Source organism: Bos grunniens, chromosome 2, assembly GCF_055505025.1.
Source record: "Bos grunniens cultivar Pamir isolate PY7600 chromosome 2, Bosgru_T2T1.0, whole genome shotgun sequence".
NCBI lineage: Eukaryota > Metazoa > Chordata > Mammalia > Artiodactyla > Bovidae > Bos > Bos grunniens.
The window spans coordinates 132485438-132506543 of record NC_141166.1 but is presented as its reverse complement, the minus strand read 5'-3'; the positions used below and the strand labels follow the sequence as shown (position 1 = coordinate 132506543).

Genomic DNA, 21106 nt, shown 5'->3' with positions numbered 1-21106 from the left:
AAAGGCAGGTTGTCAGACTATGGCCGTTGTCCTTCTCATGTGCCTCTGGGGCTGCAGCCAGGGCTGCCTGTGGCCATTGGGCATTTGAAGCCGACCTGGCACAAATGAAGAACTGAATTTTTTGTTTTAAATTAAAATGAGAGAAATTTCAAATATGTTTGGAACAACTTAGCAGTATGAAGCTACTTTTTGCAAAATTGTTGATTTTATGGAATCAAAATAGAAATCAAGTATTTCTGATAAAAATTTAGTCTCTGAATTGAAATGTGATTTGAGAGTAAAATATACCCTGAATTTTGAAAACATATGGAAAAGAGAATTTATAACACGTTACTAATAACTCTTAGTAAGATTGTTATTTTAAAATTATCATTTTTTGGACATACTGAGTTAAACGAGATGTGTCATAAAAATTAATTTGGCCTATATTTTATTAATGTGGCTACTGGAAAATCTAAAATTGCGTGTATTACTTATATTTTTGTTGGACAGCGCTAATCTAAAGCTTTCAAACACTGTGATGTTTAAACAGCTTTGAAAACAGGTTCCTCCACCTCTACATTTTTTGTGTGTGTGCTTTGATTTTTTTTTTTTTGCTGAGGGTGGGGGAGGAAATGTTTGTTTTTAAAAATTTTCTTTTTAAAAGGAATTCATGACTGTTCTTTATTAGCAATCTTATAACGTAAAATCTTGTTTAATTGATTGTTGCCACAAGTGGAATGCTAAAAGTATTGTAGAAGCATGTCTGTGTGTTACACTGATTGCTGAAAACTTTGAGTCTCTTTATCAGTAATATCACTTGCCTTCAGGTTCCTTCCTTCATCCACTAGCTCAGCCCATTGATACTTCCCTAACAGTGTGGTTGTTTCACGTTTCTGGAGAAGGCATCAATCATTCATGACCACTATATATTTCTCTGAACGCTAACCAACTGAAAAGAGCATGCAGGCTCTCTTGAGCTAGAGCTGACTATGCAGACACTATCACTTATGTATAAACTTTTATTGTAAAAATCCTTCATAAGAACACTGTCTGAAGTATTGGGGAACCTGCCAGTCATCTGTGTCTACATTATTCTTTTTTCACCCCTGCAGTAGCCTTGATGGACACTAACACAGAAAAATAAATAGCACAATCAGTACTTTGTTTCTTCCAGTATCAAACCATCCTTGTTGGTGCAGATGCGAGGTAGTGTAGTATTTGTCAAACGTGTAAGTCTGCACATGGATGGACACAGATGAATAAGTCATTTAGAAACCAGCTGACAGTATCCTGTTTTCAAGGATCATGAATTTATTAGCTTATTTTAAAACAGATATTTTTAAGTCAAGAACAGAACAGGAAAATTTGTATATAATAGCCTCTGATCTTGCCAAATATGGATCACTTTACTGTATAGTTTATAGTAATTAGAACAGTTGTTCGTGGTCTTGGTTGCTTTTACAGATGAGATCTTTTTGGTCTATTATAAGTTAGGTGGAAAGATGAATATATAAGTCTAGATATATAACTATATGTAACTATAGGGCTTCCCCAGTGGCTCAGTGGTAAAGAATCTGCCTGCAATGCCAGAGATCAGGTTCAGTCCCTGGGCTGGGAAGATCCCCTGAAGGAGGGTATGGCAACCCACTCCAGTATTTTTACCTGGAGAATCCCATGGATTGAGGAGCCTGGAGGGCTACAGTGCGTAGGGTTGCAAAGATTAGGACATGATTGAAGTGACGGCACATATATGTAACTGTGTATATATGTGTGTGACTATAGGTATATAATCTATATATTTTGCAAGGAATTGATCCCTCTCATATTGTTCCTGAAAATTCACTTGTTGTAGAGGTGTTTTCCGTTTCATTCATTCGTTTATTCATTCATGCATTTATTAATTCCACAAATATTTATTGAAATTCTATGTAAGATCCTATGCTAGCTCTGTTTTAAAATTGACTTATAAACAGATGTTGCTTTCAACAAGCTGAGAGTCTAGTAAGGAGATAAGATGTGAAAAGATACTGTAATATGCTCAAGCTCACAAGAGAGACTTGAGCAAAGCCACGCTGTTTCTGAGGTAAGAGGTTACTTCTACTTGAGAAGGTCGGGTTGGAGGTCAGGAATGATTTCCTAAAAGAAATGACATTTGGGAAGCATCTTTCAGAATGGATAGGGCAGAGCCATGGTAGGACTGGAGAAAAGCACATTTCTGTCTGTGAATAAAGTATTAACTAAAATATGTGCTTGAAAAACCAGAGTGGTTTTGTTTTGGTGGAAGCATAGTGTGAGTAAGAATGCAAAGTGTGGAATAAGATTAGATCTCGCTCAGTACTGAAGAACCTTAATGCCCATGCAGGAGACACAGGATCAATCCCTGAGTTGGGAAGATCCCCTGGAGGAGGAAAAATGGCAGCCCACTCCAGTATTCTTTCCTGGAGAAACCCATGATTAGAGGAGCCTGACAGGCTATAGCCCATAGGGTCACAGGCTATAGCCCATAGGGTCGCAGAGAGTCGAACACGACTGAGCACGCACGCACACATGGTGTGGGTGAGAATATGAAGTGTGAAATAAGATTGGGTCTTAAAAAGGCTTGTAGTAGTAACTAGACTACAGGTTCTACAGCAGGCAAATGACCAAAAAACTATTGTGTAACAGAAATAACATGGGTACACTTCTCAGGAAGAAACTGTAATGCTCTGGAAATTGTGTATGTGTGTATTCTACAAAGGAAGAATTGTACTATAACAGTGACTTCTAAGTTTACATGTTCTATCACTTCATTATTCTTAATGCATAATAATAATTTACCTTTTTATTTGTCATTTATAAAACATTTTTAATTATATTATTAAAATTGAAGTATTTGTTGTTCAGTCACTAAATCGTGTCTGACACTTTGCCACCCCATGGACTGCCATGGCATGCTTCCCTGGCCTTCACTATTGCCCAGAATTTGCTCAAACTCATGTCCATTGAGCCATCCAACAATCTGATCCTCTATCATCCCCTTCTCTGCCTTCCCTCAGTCTTTCCTAATATCAGGGTCTTTTCCAGTGAGTCAGCTCTTCACATCAGGAGGCCAGAGTATTAGAGCTTCAGCATCAGTCCTTCCAGTGAATATTCAGGATTGATTTCCATTAGGATGGACTGGTTTGATCTCCTTGCTGTCAAAGGGACTCTCAAGAGTCTTTTCCAACACCAGTTTCAAAGCATCAATTCTTCGGAACTCAGCCTTCTTTATGGTCCAACTCTCACATCTGTACATGTCTACTGGAAAAACCACAGCTTTGACTAGATGGACCTTTGTCAGCAAAGTGTTGTCTCTGCTTTCTAATATGCTGTCTAGATTTGTCGTAGCTTTTCTGCCAAGAAATTCTAAAATTCCAAAATTGAGATATAATTGACATACCTTAGTTTCACATGTACAGCATAATGATTCATTACTTATCTATATTGCAGAATAATCACCACAGGTCTAGCTGGCATCTGTCACTATACAGTTCCAGATTGGTTTTTTTCTTGTGATGAGAACTTTTTAAGATCTACTCTTAGGAACTTCCAGATTTACAATACTGTATATTTAACTATAATCATTATGCTGTGCATAATATCCCCATAACTTAATGTCTTTAACTGGAAATTCGTGCCTTCTCACTACTTTAACCTGTCTCACCTGCCCTCTGCCCTTGCCTCTGGCACCACTGGTCTGTTTTCCCTATCCAGGGGCTCAGTTTGTGATTTTCTGCATTTTAGATTTCATATGTATGTGAGATCAGATGATGTTTGTCATTCTCTGTGTGACTGACTTCACTAAGCATAATACCTTTGCGATTCATTCATATTGTCACAAATAGCAGTATTTCAGATTTTTTTCCTTTTTAATAGCTGAGTAATACTCCATAGTGTGTGTATATACCATGTCTTCTTGATGTACTCATCCGCTAGTGGACATGGCTTGTTTCCGTATCTTGGCTATTGTGAGTAATGCTGCAGGGAACATGGAAGATACATACATCTTTTTCCAGATTTGTTTTCTGAGAAGAAAAGTCTTTTGTTTGTTTTCTTTTCACAAATAGTGAGAAATCTCTTCTTTTTTTGTTTCTTCCTGGGAATGTTTGTGTTTTCAGTTTTGTTGTTGAGTCAGTTTTTAATGTACACAGTAGATGATTGAAAAAGGACAGGTTGATTGTTCTCTTAAGTGCATATTTTAGAATTTAAAATTAATAACTACTATATTTCAGAAATTCCTCTGATAGTGGTTCTTCTATCAATTAAAGCAAAGATTCTTGACTAGGAGGCATGGATAGATCGCAAAAGTTTGTATTAATTATTCACATAGTTGCCTGGCTCACATTTGGCTTTTAATAAATGATTGCTTTTTTCTCATTTTAATGCTATTTCTATAGAAAGATCATCTCAAATTAATAGAAAGTAAGGTGGAGAAAACGTCAGTGTTTAGAGATTTATATAGCACTTTTTTTTTAATTGAGAGTTTAGATCTTGAACGTGGAAAAATTGTTTTGATTTGAGTGTTTTTCTCCTTAGGTCGATCAGAGCTAACATTCTTGTCACTTTCTGCATCATTTGTAGTTTCAGCTCAGGCTCCAAACTCTGCTATCACAGCTCAGACTGGAGTAGGGGTGGCATCCACAGTCCACCTGAACCCCATGCAGTTGATGACAGTGGATGCATCTCACGCTCGACATATCCAAGGGATCCAGCCTGCCCCCATCAGTACACAGGGGATCCAGCCAGCCCCCATTGGCACCCCAGGGATCCAGCCAGCCCCCATCGGGACACAGGGAATTCACTCAGCAACCCCCATCAGCACCCAAGGACTTCAGCCTGCACCAATAGGGACCCAGCAGCCTCAGCCGGAAGGAAAGACTTCAGGTACTTTTAATTTTTTACATGGAATTTGGTATGGAGAGAAAAGATACATAGGGTTTATATCATGGTTCTGCCACTTGCTGGTTTTGTGGTCTCAAGTAACCTCACTAAATCTTAGTTTCCTCTTTGGAATGTGAGTTGCTTAGAACTTACCTGTCAGGATCATTGTAAGCATTAGAAACTACATATGTAAATAGCTTAATACGCATTTGCATAGGGGGAGAAGCGCTCTTAGTTGAGAGGGTACATTCACCCTTACAAAGGTAGTATTTACATTCCCTTTTAGGATTTTCTTTTTCATTTTAATATTTTTGGGTCACTGTGTAGCTTGTGGGATCTAGTTCTTCAACCAGGGATTGAATTCAGGCCCTAGCATTAGAAGCACAGAGTCCTAACCGCTAGACAGCCAAGGAATTTCCTAAGATTGTTTTTGGAGTTGTTTGTAAAGCATAAAGTTAAGATAGACTGGAATGTTAGTACCCTTAAGGAATTGAGAAGCGGTGATATTTTACAAAAAATCTATAGGAGAACATTTCTTGAAGTATGGTATGTACTTTATGTATCTTATTTATTAGTAATTATGATTGTAGAGCAAAGAAAAGTGGTTTTTGATTAGTAGGCTTTATAACTTCTCCCATTTTGCCATCTGCTTTTGTTCTTATCCCTCTGCTTGAAATTGGAAAGTCCTCACATGGGTACTCTTCAGTGTGGTAGTCTAATCATTGTTCTTTGTCTTGTGTGACATTTTAGTAATGTTACTTCTGTTTCCTCCTTCTCCTTGTTCTCCTGCCCCCTCTGTGTCCTCTAGCAGTGGTGTTGGCGGATGGAGCCACAATTGTAGCCAACCCTATCAGCAACCCATTCAGTGCTGCTCCAGCAGCAACAACTGTGGTGCAGACTCACAGCCAGAGTGTGAGCACCAACGCTCCAGCCCAGGGCTCATCCCCACGGCCAAGCATACTCCGAAAGAAACCTGCCACAGATGGGTGAGTAGACTCAGAAGTGTCAAATGACACCTCTAGTTCTGGATATCATTGGTATAAACCGTAGGCACTAATCCAGTGCTGTAGCAAACTCAATTTCTGCCAAAATAACTTGCCAACCAGGTTGTTCAGTAGAGCCTTACTGAGCTCAGACTGTAAGATGGTAAGAATCCAGGGTTCAGTTGGGTGTCAGTTTGTAAACATCTGTTGCATATTAATTACTTTGAGAGTTCTCTGTGGTTCTGAGAGTTTAATGCTGGAACCCCTAGCTTGTACTGAATTTTTCGGGCCTGTCTAGTTAGGCACAGTAATGTGTGCTGTCTGTTTTTTCCTCGTTATCCTAAATGAATTGTTGCTTCATGCAAGCAGTGTTCCAAGTAAGTGTATTAAGGGTCAGATTTAGTAGCAGATAGTGTTCCGTGTTGTCATAGAAGCTTCTGAGTTGGTGGGTCGTCGGCGAGAAGATACGTGCTCTGCTGTGAAACAGAGATCCAAGTCTCTGTCTTTTAATAAATACTAAGTCTGTTCATGATAAAGTAACCTTATCAAGGAAAATGCAAGGCAGAGCCTGTAATGAAGATGGCAGATTAAACATGCTCTTCTTAATTTCTCCTCCTGTCAAAACCCCACAGAACTTTTAGTAAAGAGGCTTTTTTGAAAGATCATAAATATATAGGGATGGGGAGAATAGGAGAAGACTCAACAGCAATAAGACTTGGAGGCTAGAAAGCAGATAGGCAAGCACTCACTCACTCCCTTAGCAGTGAGAATGGTGGATGTTAAGTCTGCAGAGAACAATTGAGAACCATGCTCATTTAAATTGTAAATCTTCAGAAGAACCAGAAACAGGAAGAACTGAGGGTGAAAGGAAGCTCGGCTGAAATCTCCTGAAAAGTGGTTAGGGCCCTGCCTTGTCTGCCCACACAGCGGATCTGTGCTGTGCGTCCTCCCCAGCCCCGGGGAACTCTGCAGGTGGCCCGCTAGGATCAGCCAGCGCAGCAGAGGACAGGGCACTGTACCAGAAGCAGACTAGATGGCCTGGACAGCATGGCGTGTTGAGACTGCCTGTCCACTTCTCCCATTTGGCTGCCACAACCCTGGCAATTAAAGAGAAATTGAGACGAGGACTCTACTCTCCTAGGGCCCATCAGCCCAATGGGAAGGATCTAAAAATACCTACACTAGGGGTTTAAGGACCCTTCAGACAGGGATCAGGTCACCCTTAAGGTAGACAAACCCTGCCACAAGCTCAGAGCATCCCATCAGCTTTTTAGTCCTCCTTCATCATGAGCATGCAGCCCAGCATATGAGGTGCCTGCTGGGGATTCTAACAATACAAGATAGAAACCACTGAAAAAGGCAGTTTGAAAGATGCAAAGGCTAGGCAAAGAGAATAAAACTAAAAACAAAACTTAAGAAAGCATGAACAGAGACAGACACCGTCAGTGCCATCTTCAGAGGACAAAAAAAAACTGCATCCATCAGACGGGAAGGCCATGATTCTCAAAGGTAACAGTCAGAGAACAAGAGTGTGTCCTGAACTTAGAAGTGTGAGAGCAGAAATTGAAAACTCAGTAGAGAAGTTGAAATGTAAAACTGAGGAGATCTCTCAGTAGAACAAAAAGACAAAAGAGGAGAAAATACCAAAAAATTAAAGCACCAGTTGAGGAGAATCCTGCCTTGGAAGAGGAGGGATCATAGTAAATTACCAGAACTGAAGAGTAAGCGTTTCCTGATTTAACAAACCACAAAATGCTTGGCGCGGTATGTGCAGTAGACACACACTGGCTCCAGGATAAAATATTTAGAAGCTTCATAACACGGGACGCAGGAGACCTGCCTTTCTCCCACGCTTTGTCGTGTCCAAAGGCCCTTCTGCTGCACCTTCCGTGATGACCTGTTACCATCCAAGCCCCCTGCGGCCTGGCTTCTCTGAGCGTGGCTTTTTGCTCTAACTGGGTCCTGGCTCTTCTCTGGGGTCTCAGTGGCCTTTTCCTCGACTCTCCCCAGAGGGGTGGCTGTCTCTTCCTCCCCATCCCTCCCTGTCGCTCGCTGTGCCTGGAGATGGGGTGACGGTCCTCTTGGCGCCTCGTCGCCACCCTCAGTCCACTCCTCATCAGCAGATATGCTTCCTGGTCTGTATTTAAATTTCATAAAATTTGCTATTGAAAAAGTAGTTTCACATAATCAAGTTCATCTAGACACACTGAAAAGTTTTCCAATAAGTGGATCAAATACCAGTTTTAATTTTTTATGTTTTTTTAAATGTTTCTTTTATTGTGGTAAAAGTCACATAATATAAAACATACTATTTTAACCATATTTAACGTACATTTCAGTGGCATTAAATACATTCACATTGTTGTGCAGCTCTCGCCATTATCCACCTCCCAGATTTTCACCTTCTTAAACTGAAGCTCTGTCTCCACTAAATACTAACTCCCCATTCCCCCTGTCCCTTCACCCTTACAGTGCCTTCACCTCCTGGCCCCTGGCATTACCAGTGTACTTTCTAACTCTGTGAATTTGACTGTTCTAGTCAAATACCAGCTTTTAAATTCAAATTAACTTCAGTGAAACATTCTTTACCGTCTGAGCCGCCAGGGAAGCCCCAAATGAAACTTTCTTAAAAGTCCTGCTGGTCACTTGCATTTACTGCCTTTCGAGTGTTTAGTGGCCCCATGTGACTGGCAGCCACCTTGTTGGGACAGAGTCAGGTTTGATTTAGAGACTGTGTGTGTCCTTCAGAAGGTACCTACTGGCTGGCTGTCATACTGTTTTTAACATAAAGAGAAATTTGACATTTCCCAGCTCTGTGGCCTCTCTGTTGCTTGAATGTGTCTCTTGCATCCACCCTTCCGTAGCAGAGCACCCCCAGGAGCGCAAGCATTCCACGGCTCAGAAGTTTAGCAGCATTTTCTGTACCCCAGTGGCCCACAGCCTGCCTCCTTCCACGCCCCTGGCAGCAGAACTGTGACTCAACAAGACCCAGCTGGGAGCCTGCAGCCTCTTGGTCCTTAACCACCTTTTCACTCTTCTAACTGCCGTTCCTGACATCTTTGTCTGCTCTCCCTGGTTCAGAGTCTGTGGTCCGTTGCAGTCATTCCCTTGCATCCATCCTCAGGTTCCTTACCCTCCTCTTCGCTTTGTCAAAACCAGAGTTAAGTCCTGATTTGTGTTAGGCTGCCTGCATATGTGCAGCAGTGTGTTAGGGAGCGCCACACCGCCTGGTCCTGCCTAACGTCACACACTTCCACTGGGATCTCATGGTGGACCAGCACTGTCTGCTTTCTTCCACCGCCCTTCCAGACAACCAGGTATCTCTGTTCTTTTCCAGGCTTCCACAGCTTCTCCCCACATTCACTAGTAGCTAATGAAAGTGCCACCTACTTTCTTGAGAAAATGGCAACAAGCGCAAGAGAACTTCATAAACTAGCTGTCACATCCTACCTGCCAGCCTCTTCTCCCCACTCCACCTCCATTTCCCAGTACAGGTGGGCCCCAGGGGTGTCTCTTCAGAGCTCCCGTCACAACCTTTGTCACCTCTTACAGCTCCAGCTCTTCTCTCTCTCTCCTCCTTCATTGGTTTTTTCTTGCACATCCCACCTACCAGCCTCTTTTCCCCGCTCCACCTCCATTTCCCAGTACAGGTGAGTTCCAGGGGTGCCTCTTCAGAGCTCTGATCACAACCTTTCTTACCTACTCCAGCTCCAGTTCTCTCTCTTCCTTCATCAGTTTTTTCTTGCAAGTGGGTTATTCACATAAAAAGTATAATCTTGCTGTCTGTTCTTCCATCTTAAAAAAAAATTCTTCTATTAGGCCACTTTCCTCCATTCTCTACCCCATTTTATTTCTCCTGTTTGCAATGAAAATAAAGGAGTTGTCTCTGTTTGCCAGCACTACTTCTTCCAGTCTCTCTCTCTCTCTTTCAGCATTTTCAGTGATGTATAGGAAACTGTGCAGATAATGTATGTACAGTGTAATGACTTAGCACAAAGGGAACCCAATGTACATCTGTGTGATTACTAGTACTTCCTCCCAGAGGTTACTAAGCAGTTTCTCTTCTTACCCTCTTTTGCCTCTTCCTGAGTTCCCATAGAATCGTATATATATTTTTGTGATCTGTCATCTTTCACTTGGTTTTGGACAATTCATCCATGTTACTACATGTGATTGTAACTTTTCATTGTTGTTTAAAATACCCTTATATAAGAATAGCATCATTTATCCATGGATCTTTGGGTTTTTTCCAGTTTGGGGCTGTAATGTTATCCCAACATCTTTGTACATCACCTTTGATGTGTCCATAAATGTGGTACCCCAGAAAGGGTTTGCTGGGATGTAGAAGGCAATGGCACCCCACTCCAGTACTCTTGCCTGGAAAATCCCATGGGCGGAGGAGCCTGGAAGGCTGCAGTCCGTGGGGTCGCTGAGGGTCGGACACAACTGAGCGACTTCACTTTCACTTTTTACTTGCATGTATTGGAGAAGGAAATGGCAACCCACTCCAGTGTTCTTGCCTGGAGAATCCCAGGGACGGGGGAGCCTGGTAGGTTGCCGTCTATGGGTCGCACAGAGTCAGACACAACTGCAGCGACTTAGCAGCAGTAGCAGCAGCAGTCTGTGCTCATGTTCAGATCTAACAGGTAACGCCAGCAGTTTGTTGAGGTTTTATACCCATTTGCACTCTCACTAGCAGTGGAATCATTGCCTTTGTCATCACCAGCACTTGTTATTTGGCACCCTTTGTAAGTTTGGGCATTCTGTACATTTATAGTATATCTCTTTATGGGTTTGCGGGGGGAGTTGTTTGTTTTCTGGGGTGAGTGGAGTTGGTCTTGCTTTTTTATTTTTATGTGGAAAGTTTAAACATAATACAAATTTGAACATAAGAATTTATTCCCATAATCCAGCTTCAGTTATTAACTTAGTCCATGTTTCATCTGTATGCCTATCCACTCCCTTTTTTTACCGGCTCTTTTGTCCCGTGGAGTTTTCCCTTTCCCCCGCCATCTCTTTCCCTGAATTTGTCAGTTGTATCCCCATTGTATTAGTTTCCTTAGGGCTGCTATAACAAATTATCACAAGTTTGGTGGTTTGAAACAACGCAAGTTTATTCTCACAGCACGATGCCTAGAAGTCCCTCCTCAGGGAAATCCACTCTGCCTCTTCCCAGTGTCTGCTGGCGGTTGGCAGGCCTCTGCGTTGCTTTGCCTGTGGATGCACCACTCCAGTCTCTGTTTCCATATTCACATGCCCTTGCCTCTGTCTGTCTCAGATCTCCATCTCCTTTCTGTTACATCAGTCATTGGATTTAGGACCAGCCCTATAACTTTTTTGTTGTTCAGTCGCCAAGTTGTGTCCTACTGTTTGTGACCCTGTGGACTGCAGCACGCAAGACTCCTCTGACGTCCACTGTCTCCCGGAGTTTGCTCAAATTCATGTCCATTGAGTAGGTGATGTCATCTAACCATCCCATCCTCTGTTCCCCCTTCTCCTTTGACCTACAGTCTTACCCAGCATCAGGGTCTTTTCTAAAAGACTCTAAGTCTAGAATGATCTTATGTCAAGATCCCTAACTTAGTTACATTTGCAAAGACCCTATGTTTTTATATTCACAAGCACCAGAAATTAGGACTCCAGTGGCTCATTTTAGGGAACACAGTCCATGCCCCCCTCTCCCATCGCTAGTTTCACTTATTCTCCTCTGCGTTTTCCAAGTTGTTACTTTAATCTAAAGGCTTGGTTTTTCCCCCCGTTTAGCAAAATTCCTTCATAAGTTGGCAGTTTAGTGTTTTGTTGTTTAGTTGCTAAGTCACATCCAACTATTTTTGTAACCCAATGGACTGTTGCCCACCAGGCTCCTCGGTCCATGGATTTTCCTAGGCAAAAATACTGGAATAGGTTGCCATTTCCTTCTCCAGAGGATCTTCCCGACCCAGGAATGAAATCCACATATCCTGTGTACAGGTGGATCTTTGTCCCTGGCCACCTGGGAAACCTGGTGTTAGTATTATACCAGGAGAAATATGCTGTCTGCTGTTCACCCTTTTTTGAGATATTAACAGTCTTGATGATCAGTATCTGAATTCATTGCATTGCAGAATGGTATGTTCTCATTCTAGACGTGTTCTCTCAAACCAGTTCTCTTCTAGCATTTGCTTCTACCACTCTGCCAGAATTACACATCAGGATCATTGATGATTTCCACAGCACTAAGCTCTGGTCTGAGCCGCATGTGGCCTCTCTACTACAGTACACATTTGATCACTAGCTATCTTAATCGACTTTTTTCACTCAGCTTCCATTAACTTGCTTAGGTCAGTATGAATACATAGGTGTAATAATGATTGTGAATACTAAACGAATTTAAATTTTAAGTACAAAGGAAATGTGTAGGTAGAAAGTAGAAGAAGCAGGTAAGAGTCAAAATAGTTGCTTCCTGAAGAGAGACAAGCAGGAAGTGATGAAGGATGGGAAAGAGATCGGCTGTGTTTTGTTAAAAGCTCTTTAGTACTATTTGACTTTTTAAATAATGTGCCTTTACTACATTGACAAAACTTTTCAATCCATTAAAAAGTACCTGACAACATAGTGCTTTAATTTTACCGTAGATCCATGTAGCAGATGTGTCATTCTTATCCTTCGAATGCCCTCAGACTCTTGTATTCTGGGTTTGTCTCTTGTCTCTTCTAGAATGGCAGTGCGGAAAACCCTCATTCCCCCTCAGCCTCCTGACGTGGCCAGCCCTCGCGTGGAGAGCTCTATGCGGAGTACGTCTGGGTCGCCCAGGCCTGCAGGGTGAGCACATAATTGAGGACAGGACAGTCTAGTAACATGCGACAAACTTCACATAATTTGTCTGTGTGCATCTGAAAAACCCATTTTCTAAGCTGTGTGATCTGGACACATTTCTCAACCTCTCTGGTCCTTAATTTCCTTATTTACGAAATGGGCATACTTATAACATCTTCCTCATAGGATTCCTGTGTATTCACAGCACTTAGAATAGAGCCTGCCTCATAGTAAGCACCCAGTTCCTGTTGCTATCAAAAACGGCATTATGATGACAGTTAATACATGCTATTTTATTTATCTTCTTAATTCTAAAAGTAGTATTTTGGAAAAGAAAATGAGACAATATAAAAATTTAAGTATAAAGTAAAAATCTTTGTCCCATTCTCCACTCACCTCTCTAGTCCCACTCCCCAGAGTAATTTGTTACTGTTTTAGCCTCTGAGTCTTTGCAACCCCATGGACTATATAGCCTGCCAGGTTCCTCTGTCCATGGGATTTTCCAGGCAGGAATAGTGGAGTGGGTTGCCATTTCCTTCTCCAGGGGATCTTCCCATCCCAGGGATTGAACCTGCATCTCCTGCATTGGCAGGCAGATTCTTTAACACTGAGCCACCTGGAAAGCACCCCCAGAGTAATATTAATTGGTTAAAGTTTTGTTAAGTATCTTTCCACATACGTGTGTAGATAGGCTGATAAGTTCTTAAAAATAAGATTTTATTGATTGTTTATTATATGGCATTTTTTACTTATATCAGTAATATCTTACTGTGTTAATATATTTAGATCTACTTCTTCATAAAACTCATTCAAAAAATTATGAATGCCGTGTGTGTACTAAGTATCATTTCAGAATCCAGGGAAATAACAGTGACTGAAACAAAGGGTCCATTCCTTAAGCTTGCCGTCTAGTGAATGTAGAGAAGTAATAAACATGTGAAGAAAAAGAAACCAATGTAAAAGGAATATAAGTGATGGGAGAAGGGGTGATGACTTACAGGAAGGCTTCTCTGAGCATAGGTTTTAAGAGCCACGTGTTCCCTGATGTAAGACTGTGTTGGGCAGAGGAAAGAGCCGAGACCTGGTCTTTGATGTAGGAGTACTTGCAGTCACCATTTTGTACATTAGTGCAAAAATGTACAAATAACCATGTAATCAGAAACTGTACATGGTTACTTATAATTTTTTTGTGACCTTAAAAACATTTGTGAAAATATTAAAAACGCTCTTCCTATTTCTCTAGGGAATCTCTCTGGCCTAGGGATCAGACCTGGGTCTCTTGTGTTGCAGGCAGCTTCTTTACCATCTGAGCCACCGGTTCAGTTCAGTTCAGTTCAGTCGCTCAGTCGTGTCCAGCTCTTTGCGACCCCGTGAATCGCAGCACGCCAGGCCTCCCTGTCCGTCACCAACTCCCGGAGTTCACTCAGACTCACGTCCATCGAGTCAGTGATGCCATCCAGAAAGCCTATAATATATAGGGAAATAGAAAAATAAATAAATAAATAAAACTAAAATTTACTTAGTACACTGTAATTTGAACATCAGAAGCACTGAGACATTAGAACATTAAAATGTTTTATTTCTTTGTAAAAACTCATCAAGAGTTCACCCTCTGTATCCGAGGGTATAAACACATGCTGAGCATCCACAAATTTGGTATCTGGATTTTCATATCCCCTGGGGGATGAGTACTAAGGGACTTAATTGGAACTCAACTTAATTGGAACAGTGCTTGCCTTATTCACATTATATAATTTGTGCAAGAGTCCTTCTATGCTTTAGTGAATTGTCATATTGCTTTCTAAATTTGGATCTGCCCTGACATTTTATCTTTTGTATTTTCAGTATTGTAAATTTTCTCCATGAGTTCCTTTAATGTGAGGTTTTTGCCAGTATCACTTACAGGGATAGCTTATCTACCTTAACTAATCCTTGGAATCTGTGTGCACATTTCATAGTAGCATCTTTATCCTTGCTAGTGCAGATAAAGATTTCTCTTTGGAGAAATGTGTATTTAGGCTGTTAGGTGTTTTGAGCTGTTAGTAAATTTTGCGATTTATCAGTCGCATCGTTTGCAAATATTTTCTCCCAGTCTGAGGGTTGTCTTTTCATTTTGTTTGTTGTTTCCTTTGCTGTGCAGAAACTTTTGGGTTTAAGTAGATCCCATTTGTATATTTTTGTTTTTACTTCCATTACTGTGGGAGACAGATCAAATAAGATAATGCTGTGATTTATGTCAGAGAGTGTTCTGCCTATGTTTTCCTCTAGGAGTTACATAGTGTCCAGTTTCACATTTAGGTCTTTAACCTATTTTGAGCTTATTTTTGTGTATGAAGTTAAGGAATGATCTAATTTCATTTTTTAAACATGTGTGTCACTGTTTTCCCAGCACCGTTTGTTGAAGAGACTGTCTTTCCAACGTTGTGCACTCTTGCCTCCTTTGTCATAGGTTAATTGACCACAGGTGCGTGATCTTATTTTTGGGTTTCTGTCCTGATCCATTGATCTGTAATTCTGTTTTTGTGCCAGGACCTTACTGTTTGGATGACTAGTTTTGTAGTATAATCTGAAGTCAGGAGTTTGATTCCTCCGGCTCCATTTTCTTTCTCAAGATTGCTTTGGCTATTCGGGGTCTTTTGTGTCTCCAAACAAATTTTGAGATTTTTGTTCTAGTTCTGTGAAAAATGCCATTGCTAATTTGATAGGGATTGCACTGAATCTGTAAATTGCCTAGAGTAGTTCAGTCATTTTGACGATATTGATTCTTCCAATCCACGATCATGGTATATCTTTCCATCTGTTTATGTCTTCTTCAGTTTCTTTCCTCAACATCTTATACTTTTCCGAGTACTTATACTTTTGTTTCCTTAGGTGGGTTTATTCATAGGTATTTCATTCTTTATGAGGTGGTGGTAAATGGAATTGTTTCCTGAATTTTCTCTTTCTAATCTTTTGTTGTTAGTGTATAGAAATGCAGCAGATTGCTGCGTGTTAATTTTGTAACCTGCAAGTTTACCAGATTCATTGATGAGTTCTAGTAGTTTTCTGGTAGCATCTTTAGGATCTTCTGTGTATAGTATCATGTCATTTTGTCAACAGTGACAGTTTAACAACCTCTTTTCCAATTTGGATTCCCTTTACTTCCTTTTCTTTCCTGATTACTGTAGCTAAGACTCCCAAAATTATGTTGAATAAAAGAAGTGAGAGTAGAATCCTTGTCTTATTCCTGGTTTTAGAGGGAATGCTTTCAGCTTTTCACCACTGAATGTGATGCTAGCTGTAGGTTTGTCGTATATGGCCTTTATTATGTTAAGATATCGGAGAAGGCAATGGCACCCCACTCCAGTACTCTTGCCTGGAAAATCCCATGGACGGAGGAGCCTGATAGGCTGCAGTCCATGGGGTCGCTGAGGGTCAGACACGACTGAGCGACTTCACTTTCACTTTTCACTTTTGTGCATTGGAGAAGGAAATGGCAGCCCACTCCAGTGTTCTTGCCTGGAGAATCCCAGGGACCGGGAGCCTGGTGGGCTGCCGTCTATGGGGTCACACAGAGTCGGACATGACTGAAGTGACTTAGCAGCAGCAGCATGTTAAGATATGTACCCTCTTTGCCCACTTTCTGGTTTTGGTATTAGGGTGTGATGGTGACCTCAAAAATGAGTTTAAAAGTGTTCCTTCCTCTGCAGTTTTTGGAAACAGTTTCAGAAGGATAGATGTTAACTTTTCTCTAAATGTTTGATTAAATTTGCCTGTGAAGCAATCAGGTCCTGAACTTTCATTTATTGGGGGGTTTTTAATCACAATTTCAATTTCGTTGCTTTTGATTGGTTTGTCCTTTTCTTCCAGGTTGTCCGTTTTGTTGGCACACTGTTTCTCATAGTAGTCTCATGATTCTCGGTATTTCTGTGGAGTCAGTTGTAATGTCTCCTTTTTCATTTCTAATTTTATTAATGTAAGTCCTCTCCCTTTTTTTCTTCATGAGTCCTACTAAAAGTTTATCGATTTTATCTTTTCAAAGAACCAACTTTTAATTTCATTGATGTTTGCGATTGTTTTGTCTCTATTTCATTTATTTCTGCTATGATCTTTATGATTTCTTTCCTTCTGCTAACTTCAGATTTTGTTTGTTCTTCTTTCTCTAGGGGTTTTAGGTGTAAGGTTATGTAGTTTATTTGAGATTATTCTTTTTTTGTGAGGTAACATTATACTGCTATAAACTTCCCTCTTAGAGCTCCTTTTGCTGCATCCCATAAGTTTTATGCTTTAGTTTGCATTTGTCTCTAAGTATTATTTTATTTTCTCTAAATTTCCTCAGTGATCCCATTGCTTGTTTAGTAGCATGTTGTTTAGCTGCCATGTGTTTGTGTTTTTTATAGTTCTTTTCTTGTACTTTATTTCTGATTTCATAGCAGTTGTGATCAGAAAAGATGTTTGATATGATTTCAGTTTTCATAAATTTACCAAGGCTCACCTTGTGATCCAGCAAGTGGTCAGTCCTGAAGAATGTTCCATGTGCACTTGAGAAGAATGTGTATCTGCTGCTTTTGGTTGGAATGTTCTATGAATATTAATTAAGTCCATCTGATCTAACGTGTCGTTTAAAGCCTGAGTTTCTTTATTAATTTTCTACCAGATAATCTGTCCGTTGTTGAAAGTGGGGTTTTAAACTACCCCACTATTGTTGTGTTACTGTCGATTTATCCCTTTATAGTTGTTGGTATTTGCCTTACATACTGAGGTGTTCATATGTTGAGTGCATATGTATTTATAGTTGTTCTATTGTCTTCTTGGACTGAACCCTTGAACATTATGCAGTGTCCTTCTTTTTCTCTTATAACAATATTTGTTTTAAAGTTTGTCTGATACAAATATTGTTACTCCACCTTTCTTATGATTCCCATTTGCATGGAATACTTTTTGCCATCTCCTTAGTTTCAGTCTGTAAGTGTCCCTAGGTCTCACATGGGTCTTGTTTTTATTTTCATCCAACCAGGCTTTTGTCTTTTGGTTGGTGCATTTAATCCATTTACTCTAAGGCAGTTATCAATATATATGATTCTATTGTTGGTTCAGTAGCTAAGTCTTGTCTGACTTCTTGAAACACCATGGAATGCAACATTCCAGGCCTCCCTGTCCATCACCAACTCCCAGAGTTTACTCAGATTCATGTCCCATTGAGTCGGTGATGCCATCTAACCATCTCATCCTCTGTCATCCCCTTCTCCTCCCACCTTCAGTCTTTCCCAGCATCAGGGTCTTTTCACATGAGTCAGTTCTTTGCATCCGGTGGCCAAAGCATTGGAGCTTCAGCTTCAGCACCAGTCCCTCCAGTGAATATTCAGGGTTGATTTCCTTTAGGATTCACTGGTTTGATCTCCTTGCAGTCCAAGGAACTCTCAGGAATCTTCTCCAGCACCATATTTTGAAGGCATCGGTTCTTCGGTGTCAGCCTTCTGTATGGTCCAACTCTTACATCCATACATAACTACTGGAAAAACCATAGCTTTGCCTATACTGACCTTTGTCGGCAAAGTGATGCCTTTGCTTTTTAATATACTGTCTAGGTTTGTCACAGCTGTCCTTCTAAGAACAAGTGTCTTTAAGTTTTGTGGCTGCAGTCACTGTCCTCAGTGATTTTGGAGCCCAGGAAAATAAACTGTGCCACTATTTTCCACTTTCTCCCCCTCTGTTTGCCATGAAGTGATGGGACCTGATGCCATGATCTTAATATTTTGAATGTTGAGTTTTAAGCCAGCTCTTTCACTCTCTTCTTTCACCTCCATCAAGAGGGTCTTTAGTTCTTCTTCACTTTCTGCCATTGGAGTGATATTATCTGCCTATGTGAGGTATTTCTCCCAGAGATCTTGATTCCAGCTTGGTATTCATCCAGCCCAGCATTTTGCACGATGTACTCTGCCTATAAGTTAAATAGCAGGGTGACATTATACATCCTTTATGTACTCATTTCCCAAATTTGAACCAGTCCATTGTTCCATGTCCATTTCTAAGTGTTGCTTCTTGACCTGCAAATAGGTTTCTCAGGAGACAGGTGAAGTGGTCTGGTATTCTTTAAGAATTTTCCATAGTTTGTTGTGATCCACACAGCCAAAGGCTTTAGCATTGTCAGTGAAGCAGAAGTACTTTTTTTTGGAATTCCCTTGCATTTTCTGTGATCCAGCATATGTTGCCAATTTGATCTCTGGTTCCTCTGTCTTTTCTAAATCTAGCTTGTACATCTGGAAATTCTTGATTTATGTGGTGTTGACGCCTAGCTTGAAGGATTTTGAGTATTACTTTGCTAGCATGTGAAATGAGTGCAATTGTATGGTGGTTTGAACATTTTTGGCATTTTCTTTCTTTGGGATTAGAATGAAAACTGATCTTTTCCAGTCCTGTGACCACTGCTGAGTTTTCCAAATCTGCTGGTATATTGAGTGCAACACTTTTTAACAGCATGGTATTTTAGGATTTAAAATAGCTCAGCTGAAATTTCATCACCTGAACTAGCTTTGTTCATAGTAATGCTTCCTAAGACTCACTTGACTTCACACTTCAGGATGCCTAGATCTAGGTGAGTGATCACACCATCATGGTTATCCAGGTCATTAAAGACCTTTTTTGTATAGTTCTTCTGTGTATTTGTGCCACCTCTTCTTAATCTCTTTGCTTCTGTTAGGTCCTTGCCTTTCTGTCCTTTATTGTGCCCATCTTTATATGAAATGTTCCCTTGCTATCTCTAATTTTCTTGAAGAGATCTCTAGTCTTTCCCATTCTATTGTTTTCCTCTGTTTCTTTGCATTGTTCACTTAAGGCTTTCTTATCTCTCTTTGCTATTCTCTGGAACTCTGCATTCAGTTGGGTGTATCTTTCACTTTCCCCTTTACCTTTCACTTCTCTTCTATTTTCAGCTATTTATAAGACCTCAACCAGTTTGCCTTCTTGCACTTCTTTTTCTTTGGGATGGTTTGGTCGCCACCTCATGTACCTTGTTACAAACCTCCATCAATAGTTCTTCAGGCAGTCTGTCCTTCAGGCAGTCTGTCTGTCAAGTCTAATCCCTTGAATCTCTTTGTCACCTCCATTGTATAATCATAAGGGATTTGATTTAGGTCATACGCCAAAGAATTGATGCTTTTGAACTGTGGTGTTGGAGAAGACTCTTGAGAGTCCCTTGGACTGCAAGGAGATCCAACCAGTCCATTCTAAAGGAGATCAGCCCTGGGATTTCTTTGGAAGGAATGATGCTAAAGCTGAAACTCCAGTACTTCGGCCACCTCATGTGAAGAGTTGACTCATTGGAAAAGACTCTGATGCTGGGATGGATTGGGGGCAGGAGGAGAAGGGGATGAAAGAGGATGAGATGGCTGGATGGCATCATTGACTCGATGGACGTGAGTCTGAGTGAACTCCAGGAGTTAGTGATGGACAGGGAGGCCTGGCATGCTGTGATTCATGGGGTCACAAGGAGTCGGACACGACTGAGCGACTGAACTGAAACTGAACTGAACTGAATGGTTTAGTGGTTTTTCCCTACTTTCTTCAATTTAAACCTGAATTGTTCAATAAGGAGCTCATGATTGGAACCACAGACAGCTCCATGTCTTGTTTTTGCAGAGTGTATAGAGTTTCTCCATCTTTGACTGCAAAGAATATTATCAGTCTAATTTCAGTATTGACCATCTGGTGATGTCCATGTGTAGTCACCTCTTGTGTTGACGGAAGAGGGTGTTTGTTATGACCAGTGTTTTTTCTTGGCAAAACTCTGTTAGCCTTTGCCCTGCTTCATTTTATACTCCAAGGCCAAGCTCCTGTTATTCCAGGTATCTCTTGGCTACCTCCTTTTGCATTCAAATCCCCTACAATGAAAAGACTTTTGGGGGGGTGTTAGTTCTAAAAGGTCTTGTAGATCTTTGTAGAACTGTACAGCTTCACTTCTTCAGCATTAGTATTTGGGGCATAGACTTGGATTACTGTGATATTGAATGGTTTACTGCCGGGGTCCAGCCCCGGTGGATCCAGGGGTTTCGAAGGGGAGACGGCTTCAGCGATCAGGAAACAATAGCTTACTTAAATGTTAATTAAAGATATAAAGAGTGGTTAAATAAGGATAGCTCAGTGAGGAAATTCAGTGGAGAAAAGAGGCTGAATAATTCTGCCAGAATGTGAGAGAAAGAACGACATGGGGAGACCAAGTTTCGGTGAACAAGGCCCGCACTTTATTTTCCAAAGTAGTTTTTTACCTTAAGTTATGCATAGAGGATAATGGGGGAAGGGGTAGAGTCATGCAGTATGCCAGGCTTTCTTCCTGCAAACTTATCATATGCAAAAGTTTAGGTGATTTGCATCATCTTCTGGCCCAGAGGCCTGTTAACATTTTAAGACCCTTTCTTCAGAAAACTTATTTTTCTCTAAAGGTGATTAGTCAAGCACCACCCTCCAAAAGC

The 21106-nt window shown here is 40.8% G+C and overlaps 1 protein-coding gene across 16 annotated transcripts in view; it reads left to right on the top strand.

The window, feature by feature from the left end:
* Positions 1–21106, top strand: part of SAP130 (Sin3A associated protein 130) — a 77940-nt gene that overhangs the window by 32548 nt on the left and 24286 nt on the right. For 6 of the 16 annotated variants that reach the window (XM_086362524.1, XM_086362506.1, XM_086362530.1 and 3 more), the window contains exons 13-15: positions 4582–4884; positions 5690–5867; positions 12561–12665. In XM_086362524.1, coding sequence (XP_086218650.1) covers positions 4582–4884; positions 5690–5867; positions 12561–12665 — 586 coding nt within the window. The remainder of the gene's footprint in view (positions 1–4581; positions 4885–5689; positions 5868–12560; positions 12666–21106) is intronic. The other 10 variants (XM_086362531.1, XM_086362517.1, XM_086362521.1 and 7 more) reach the window with 3 other exon arrangements.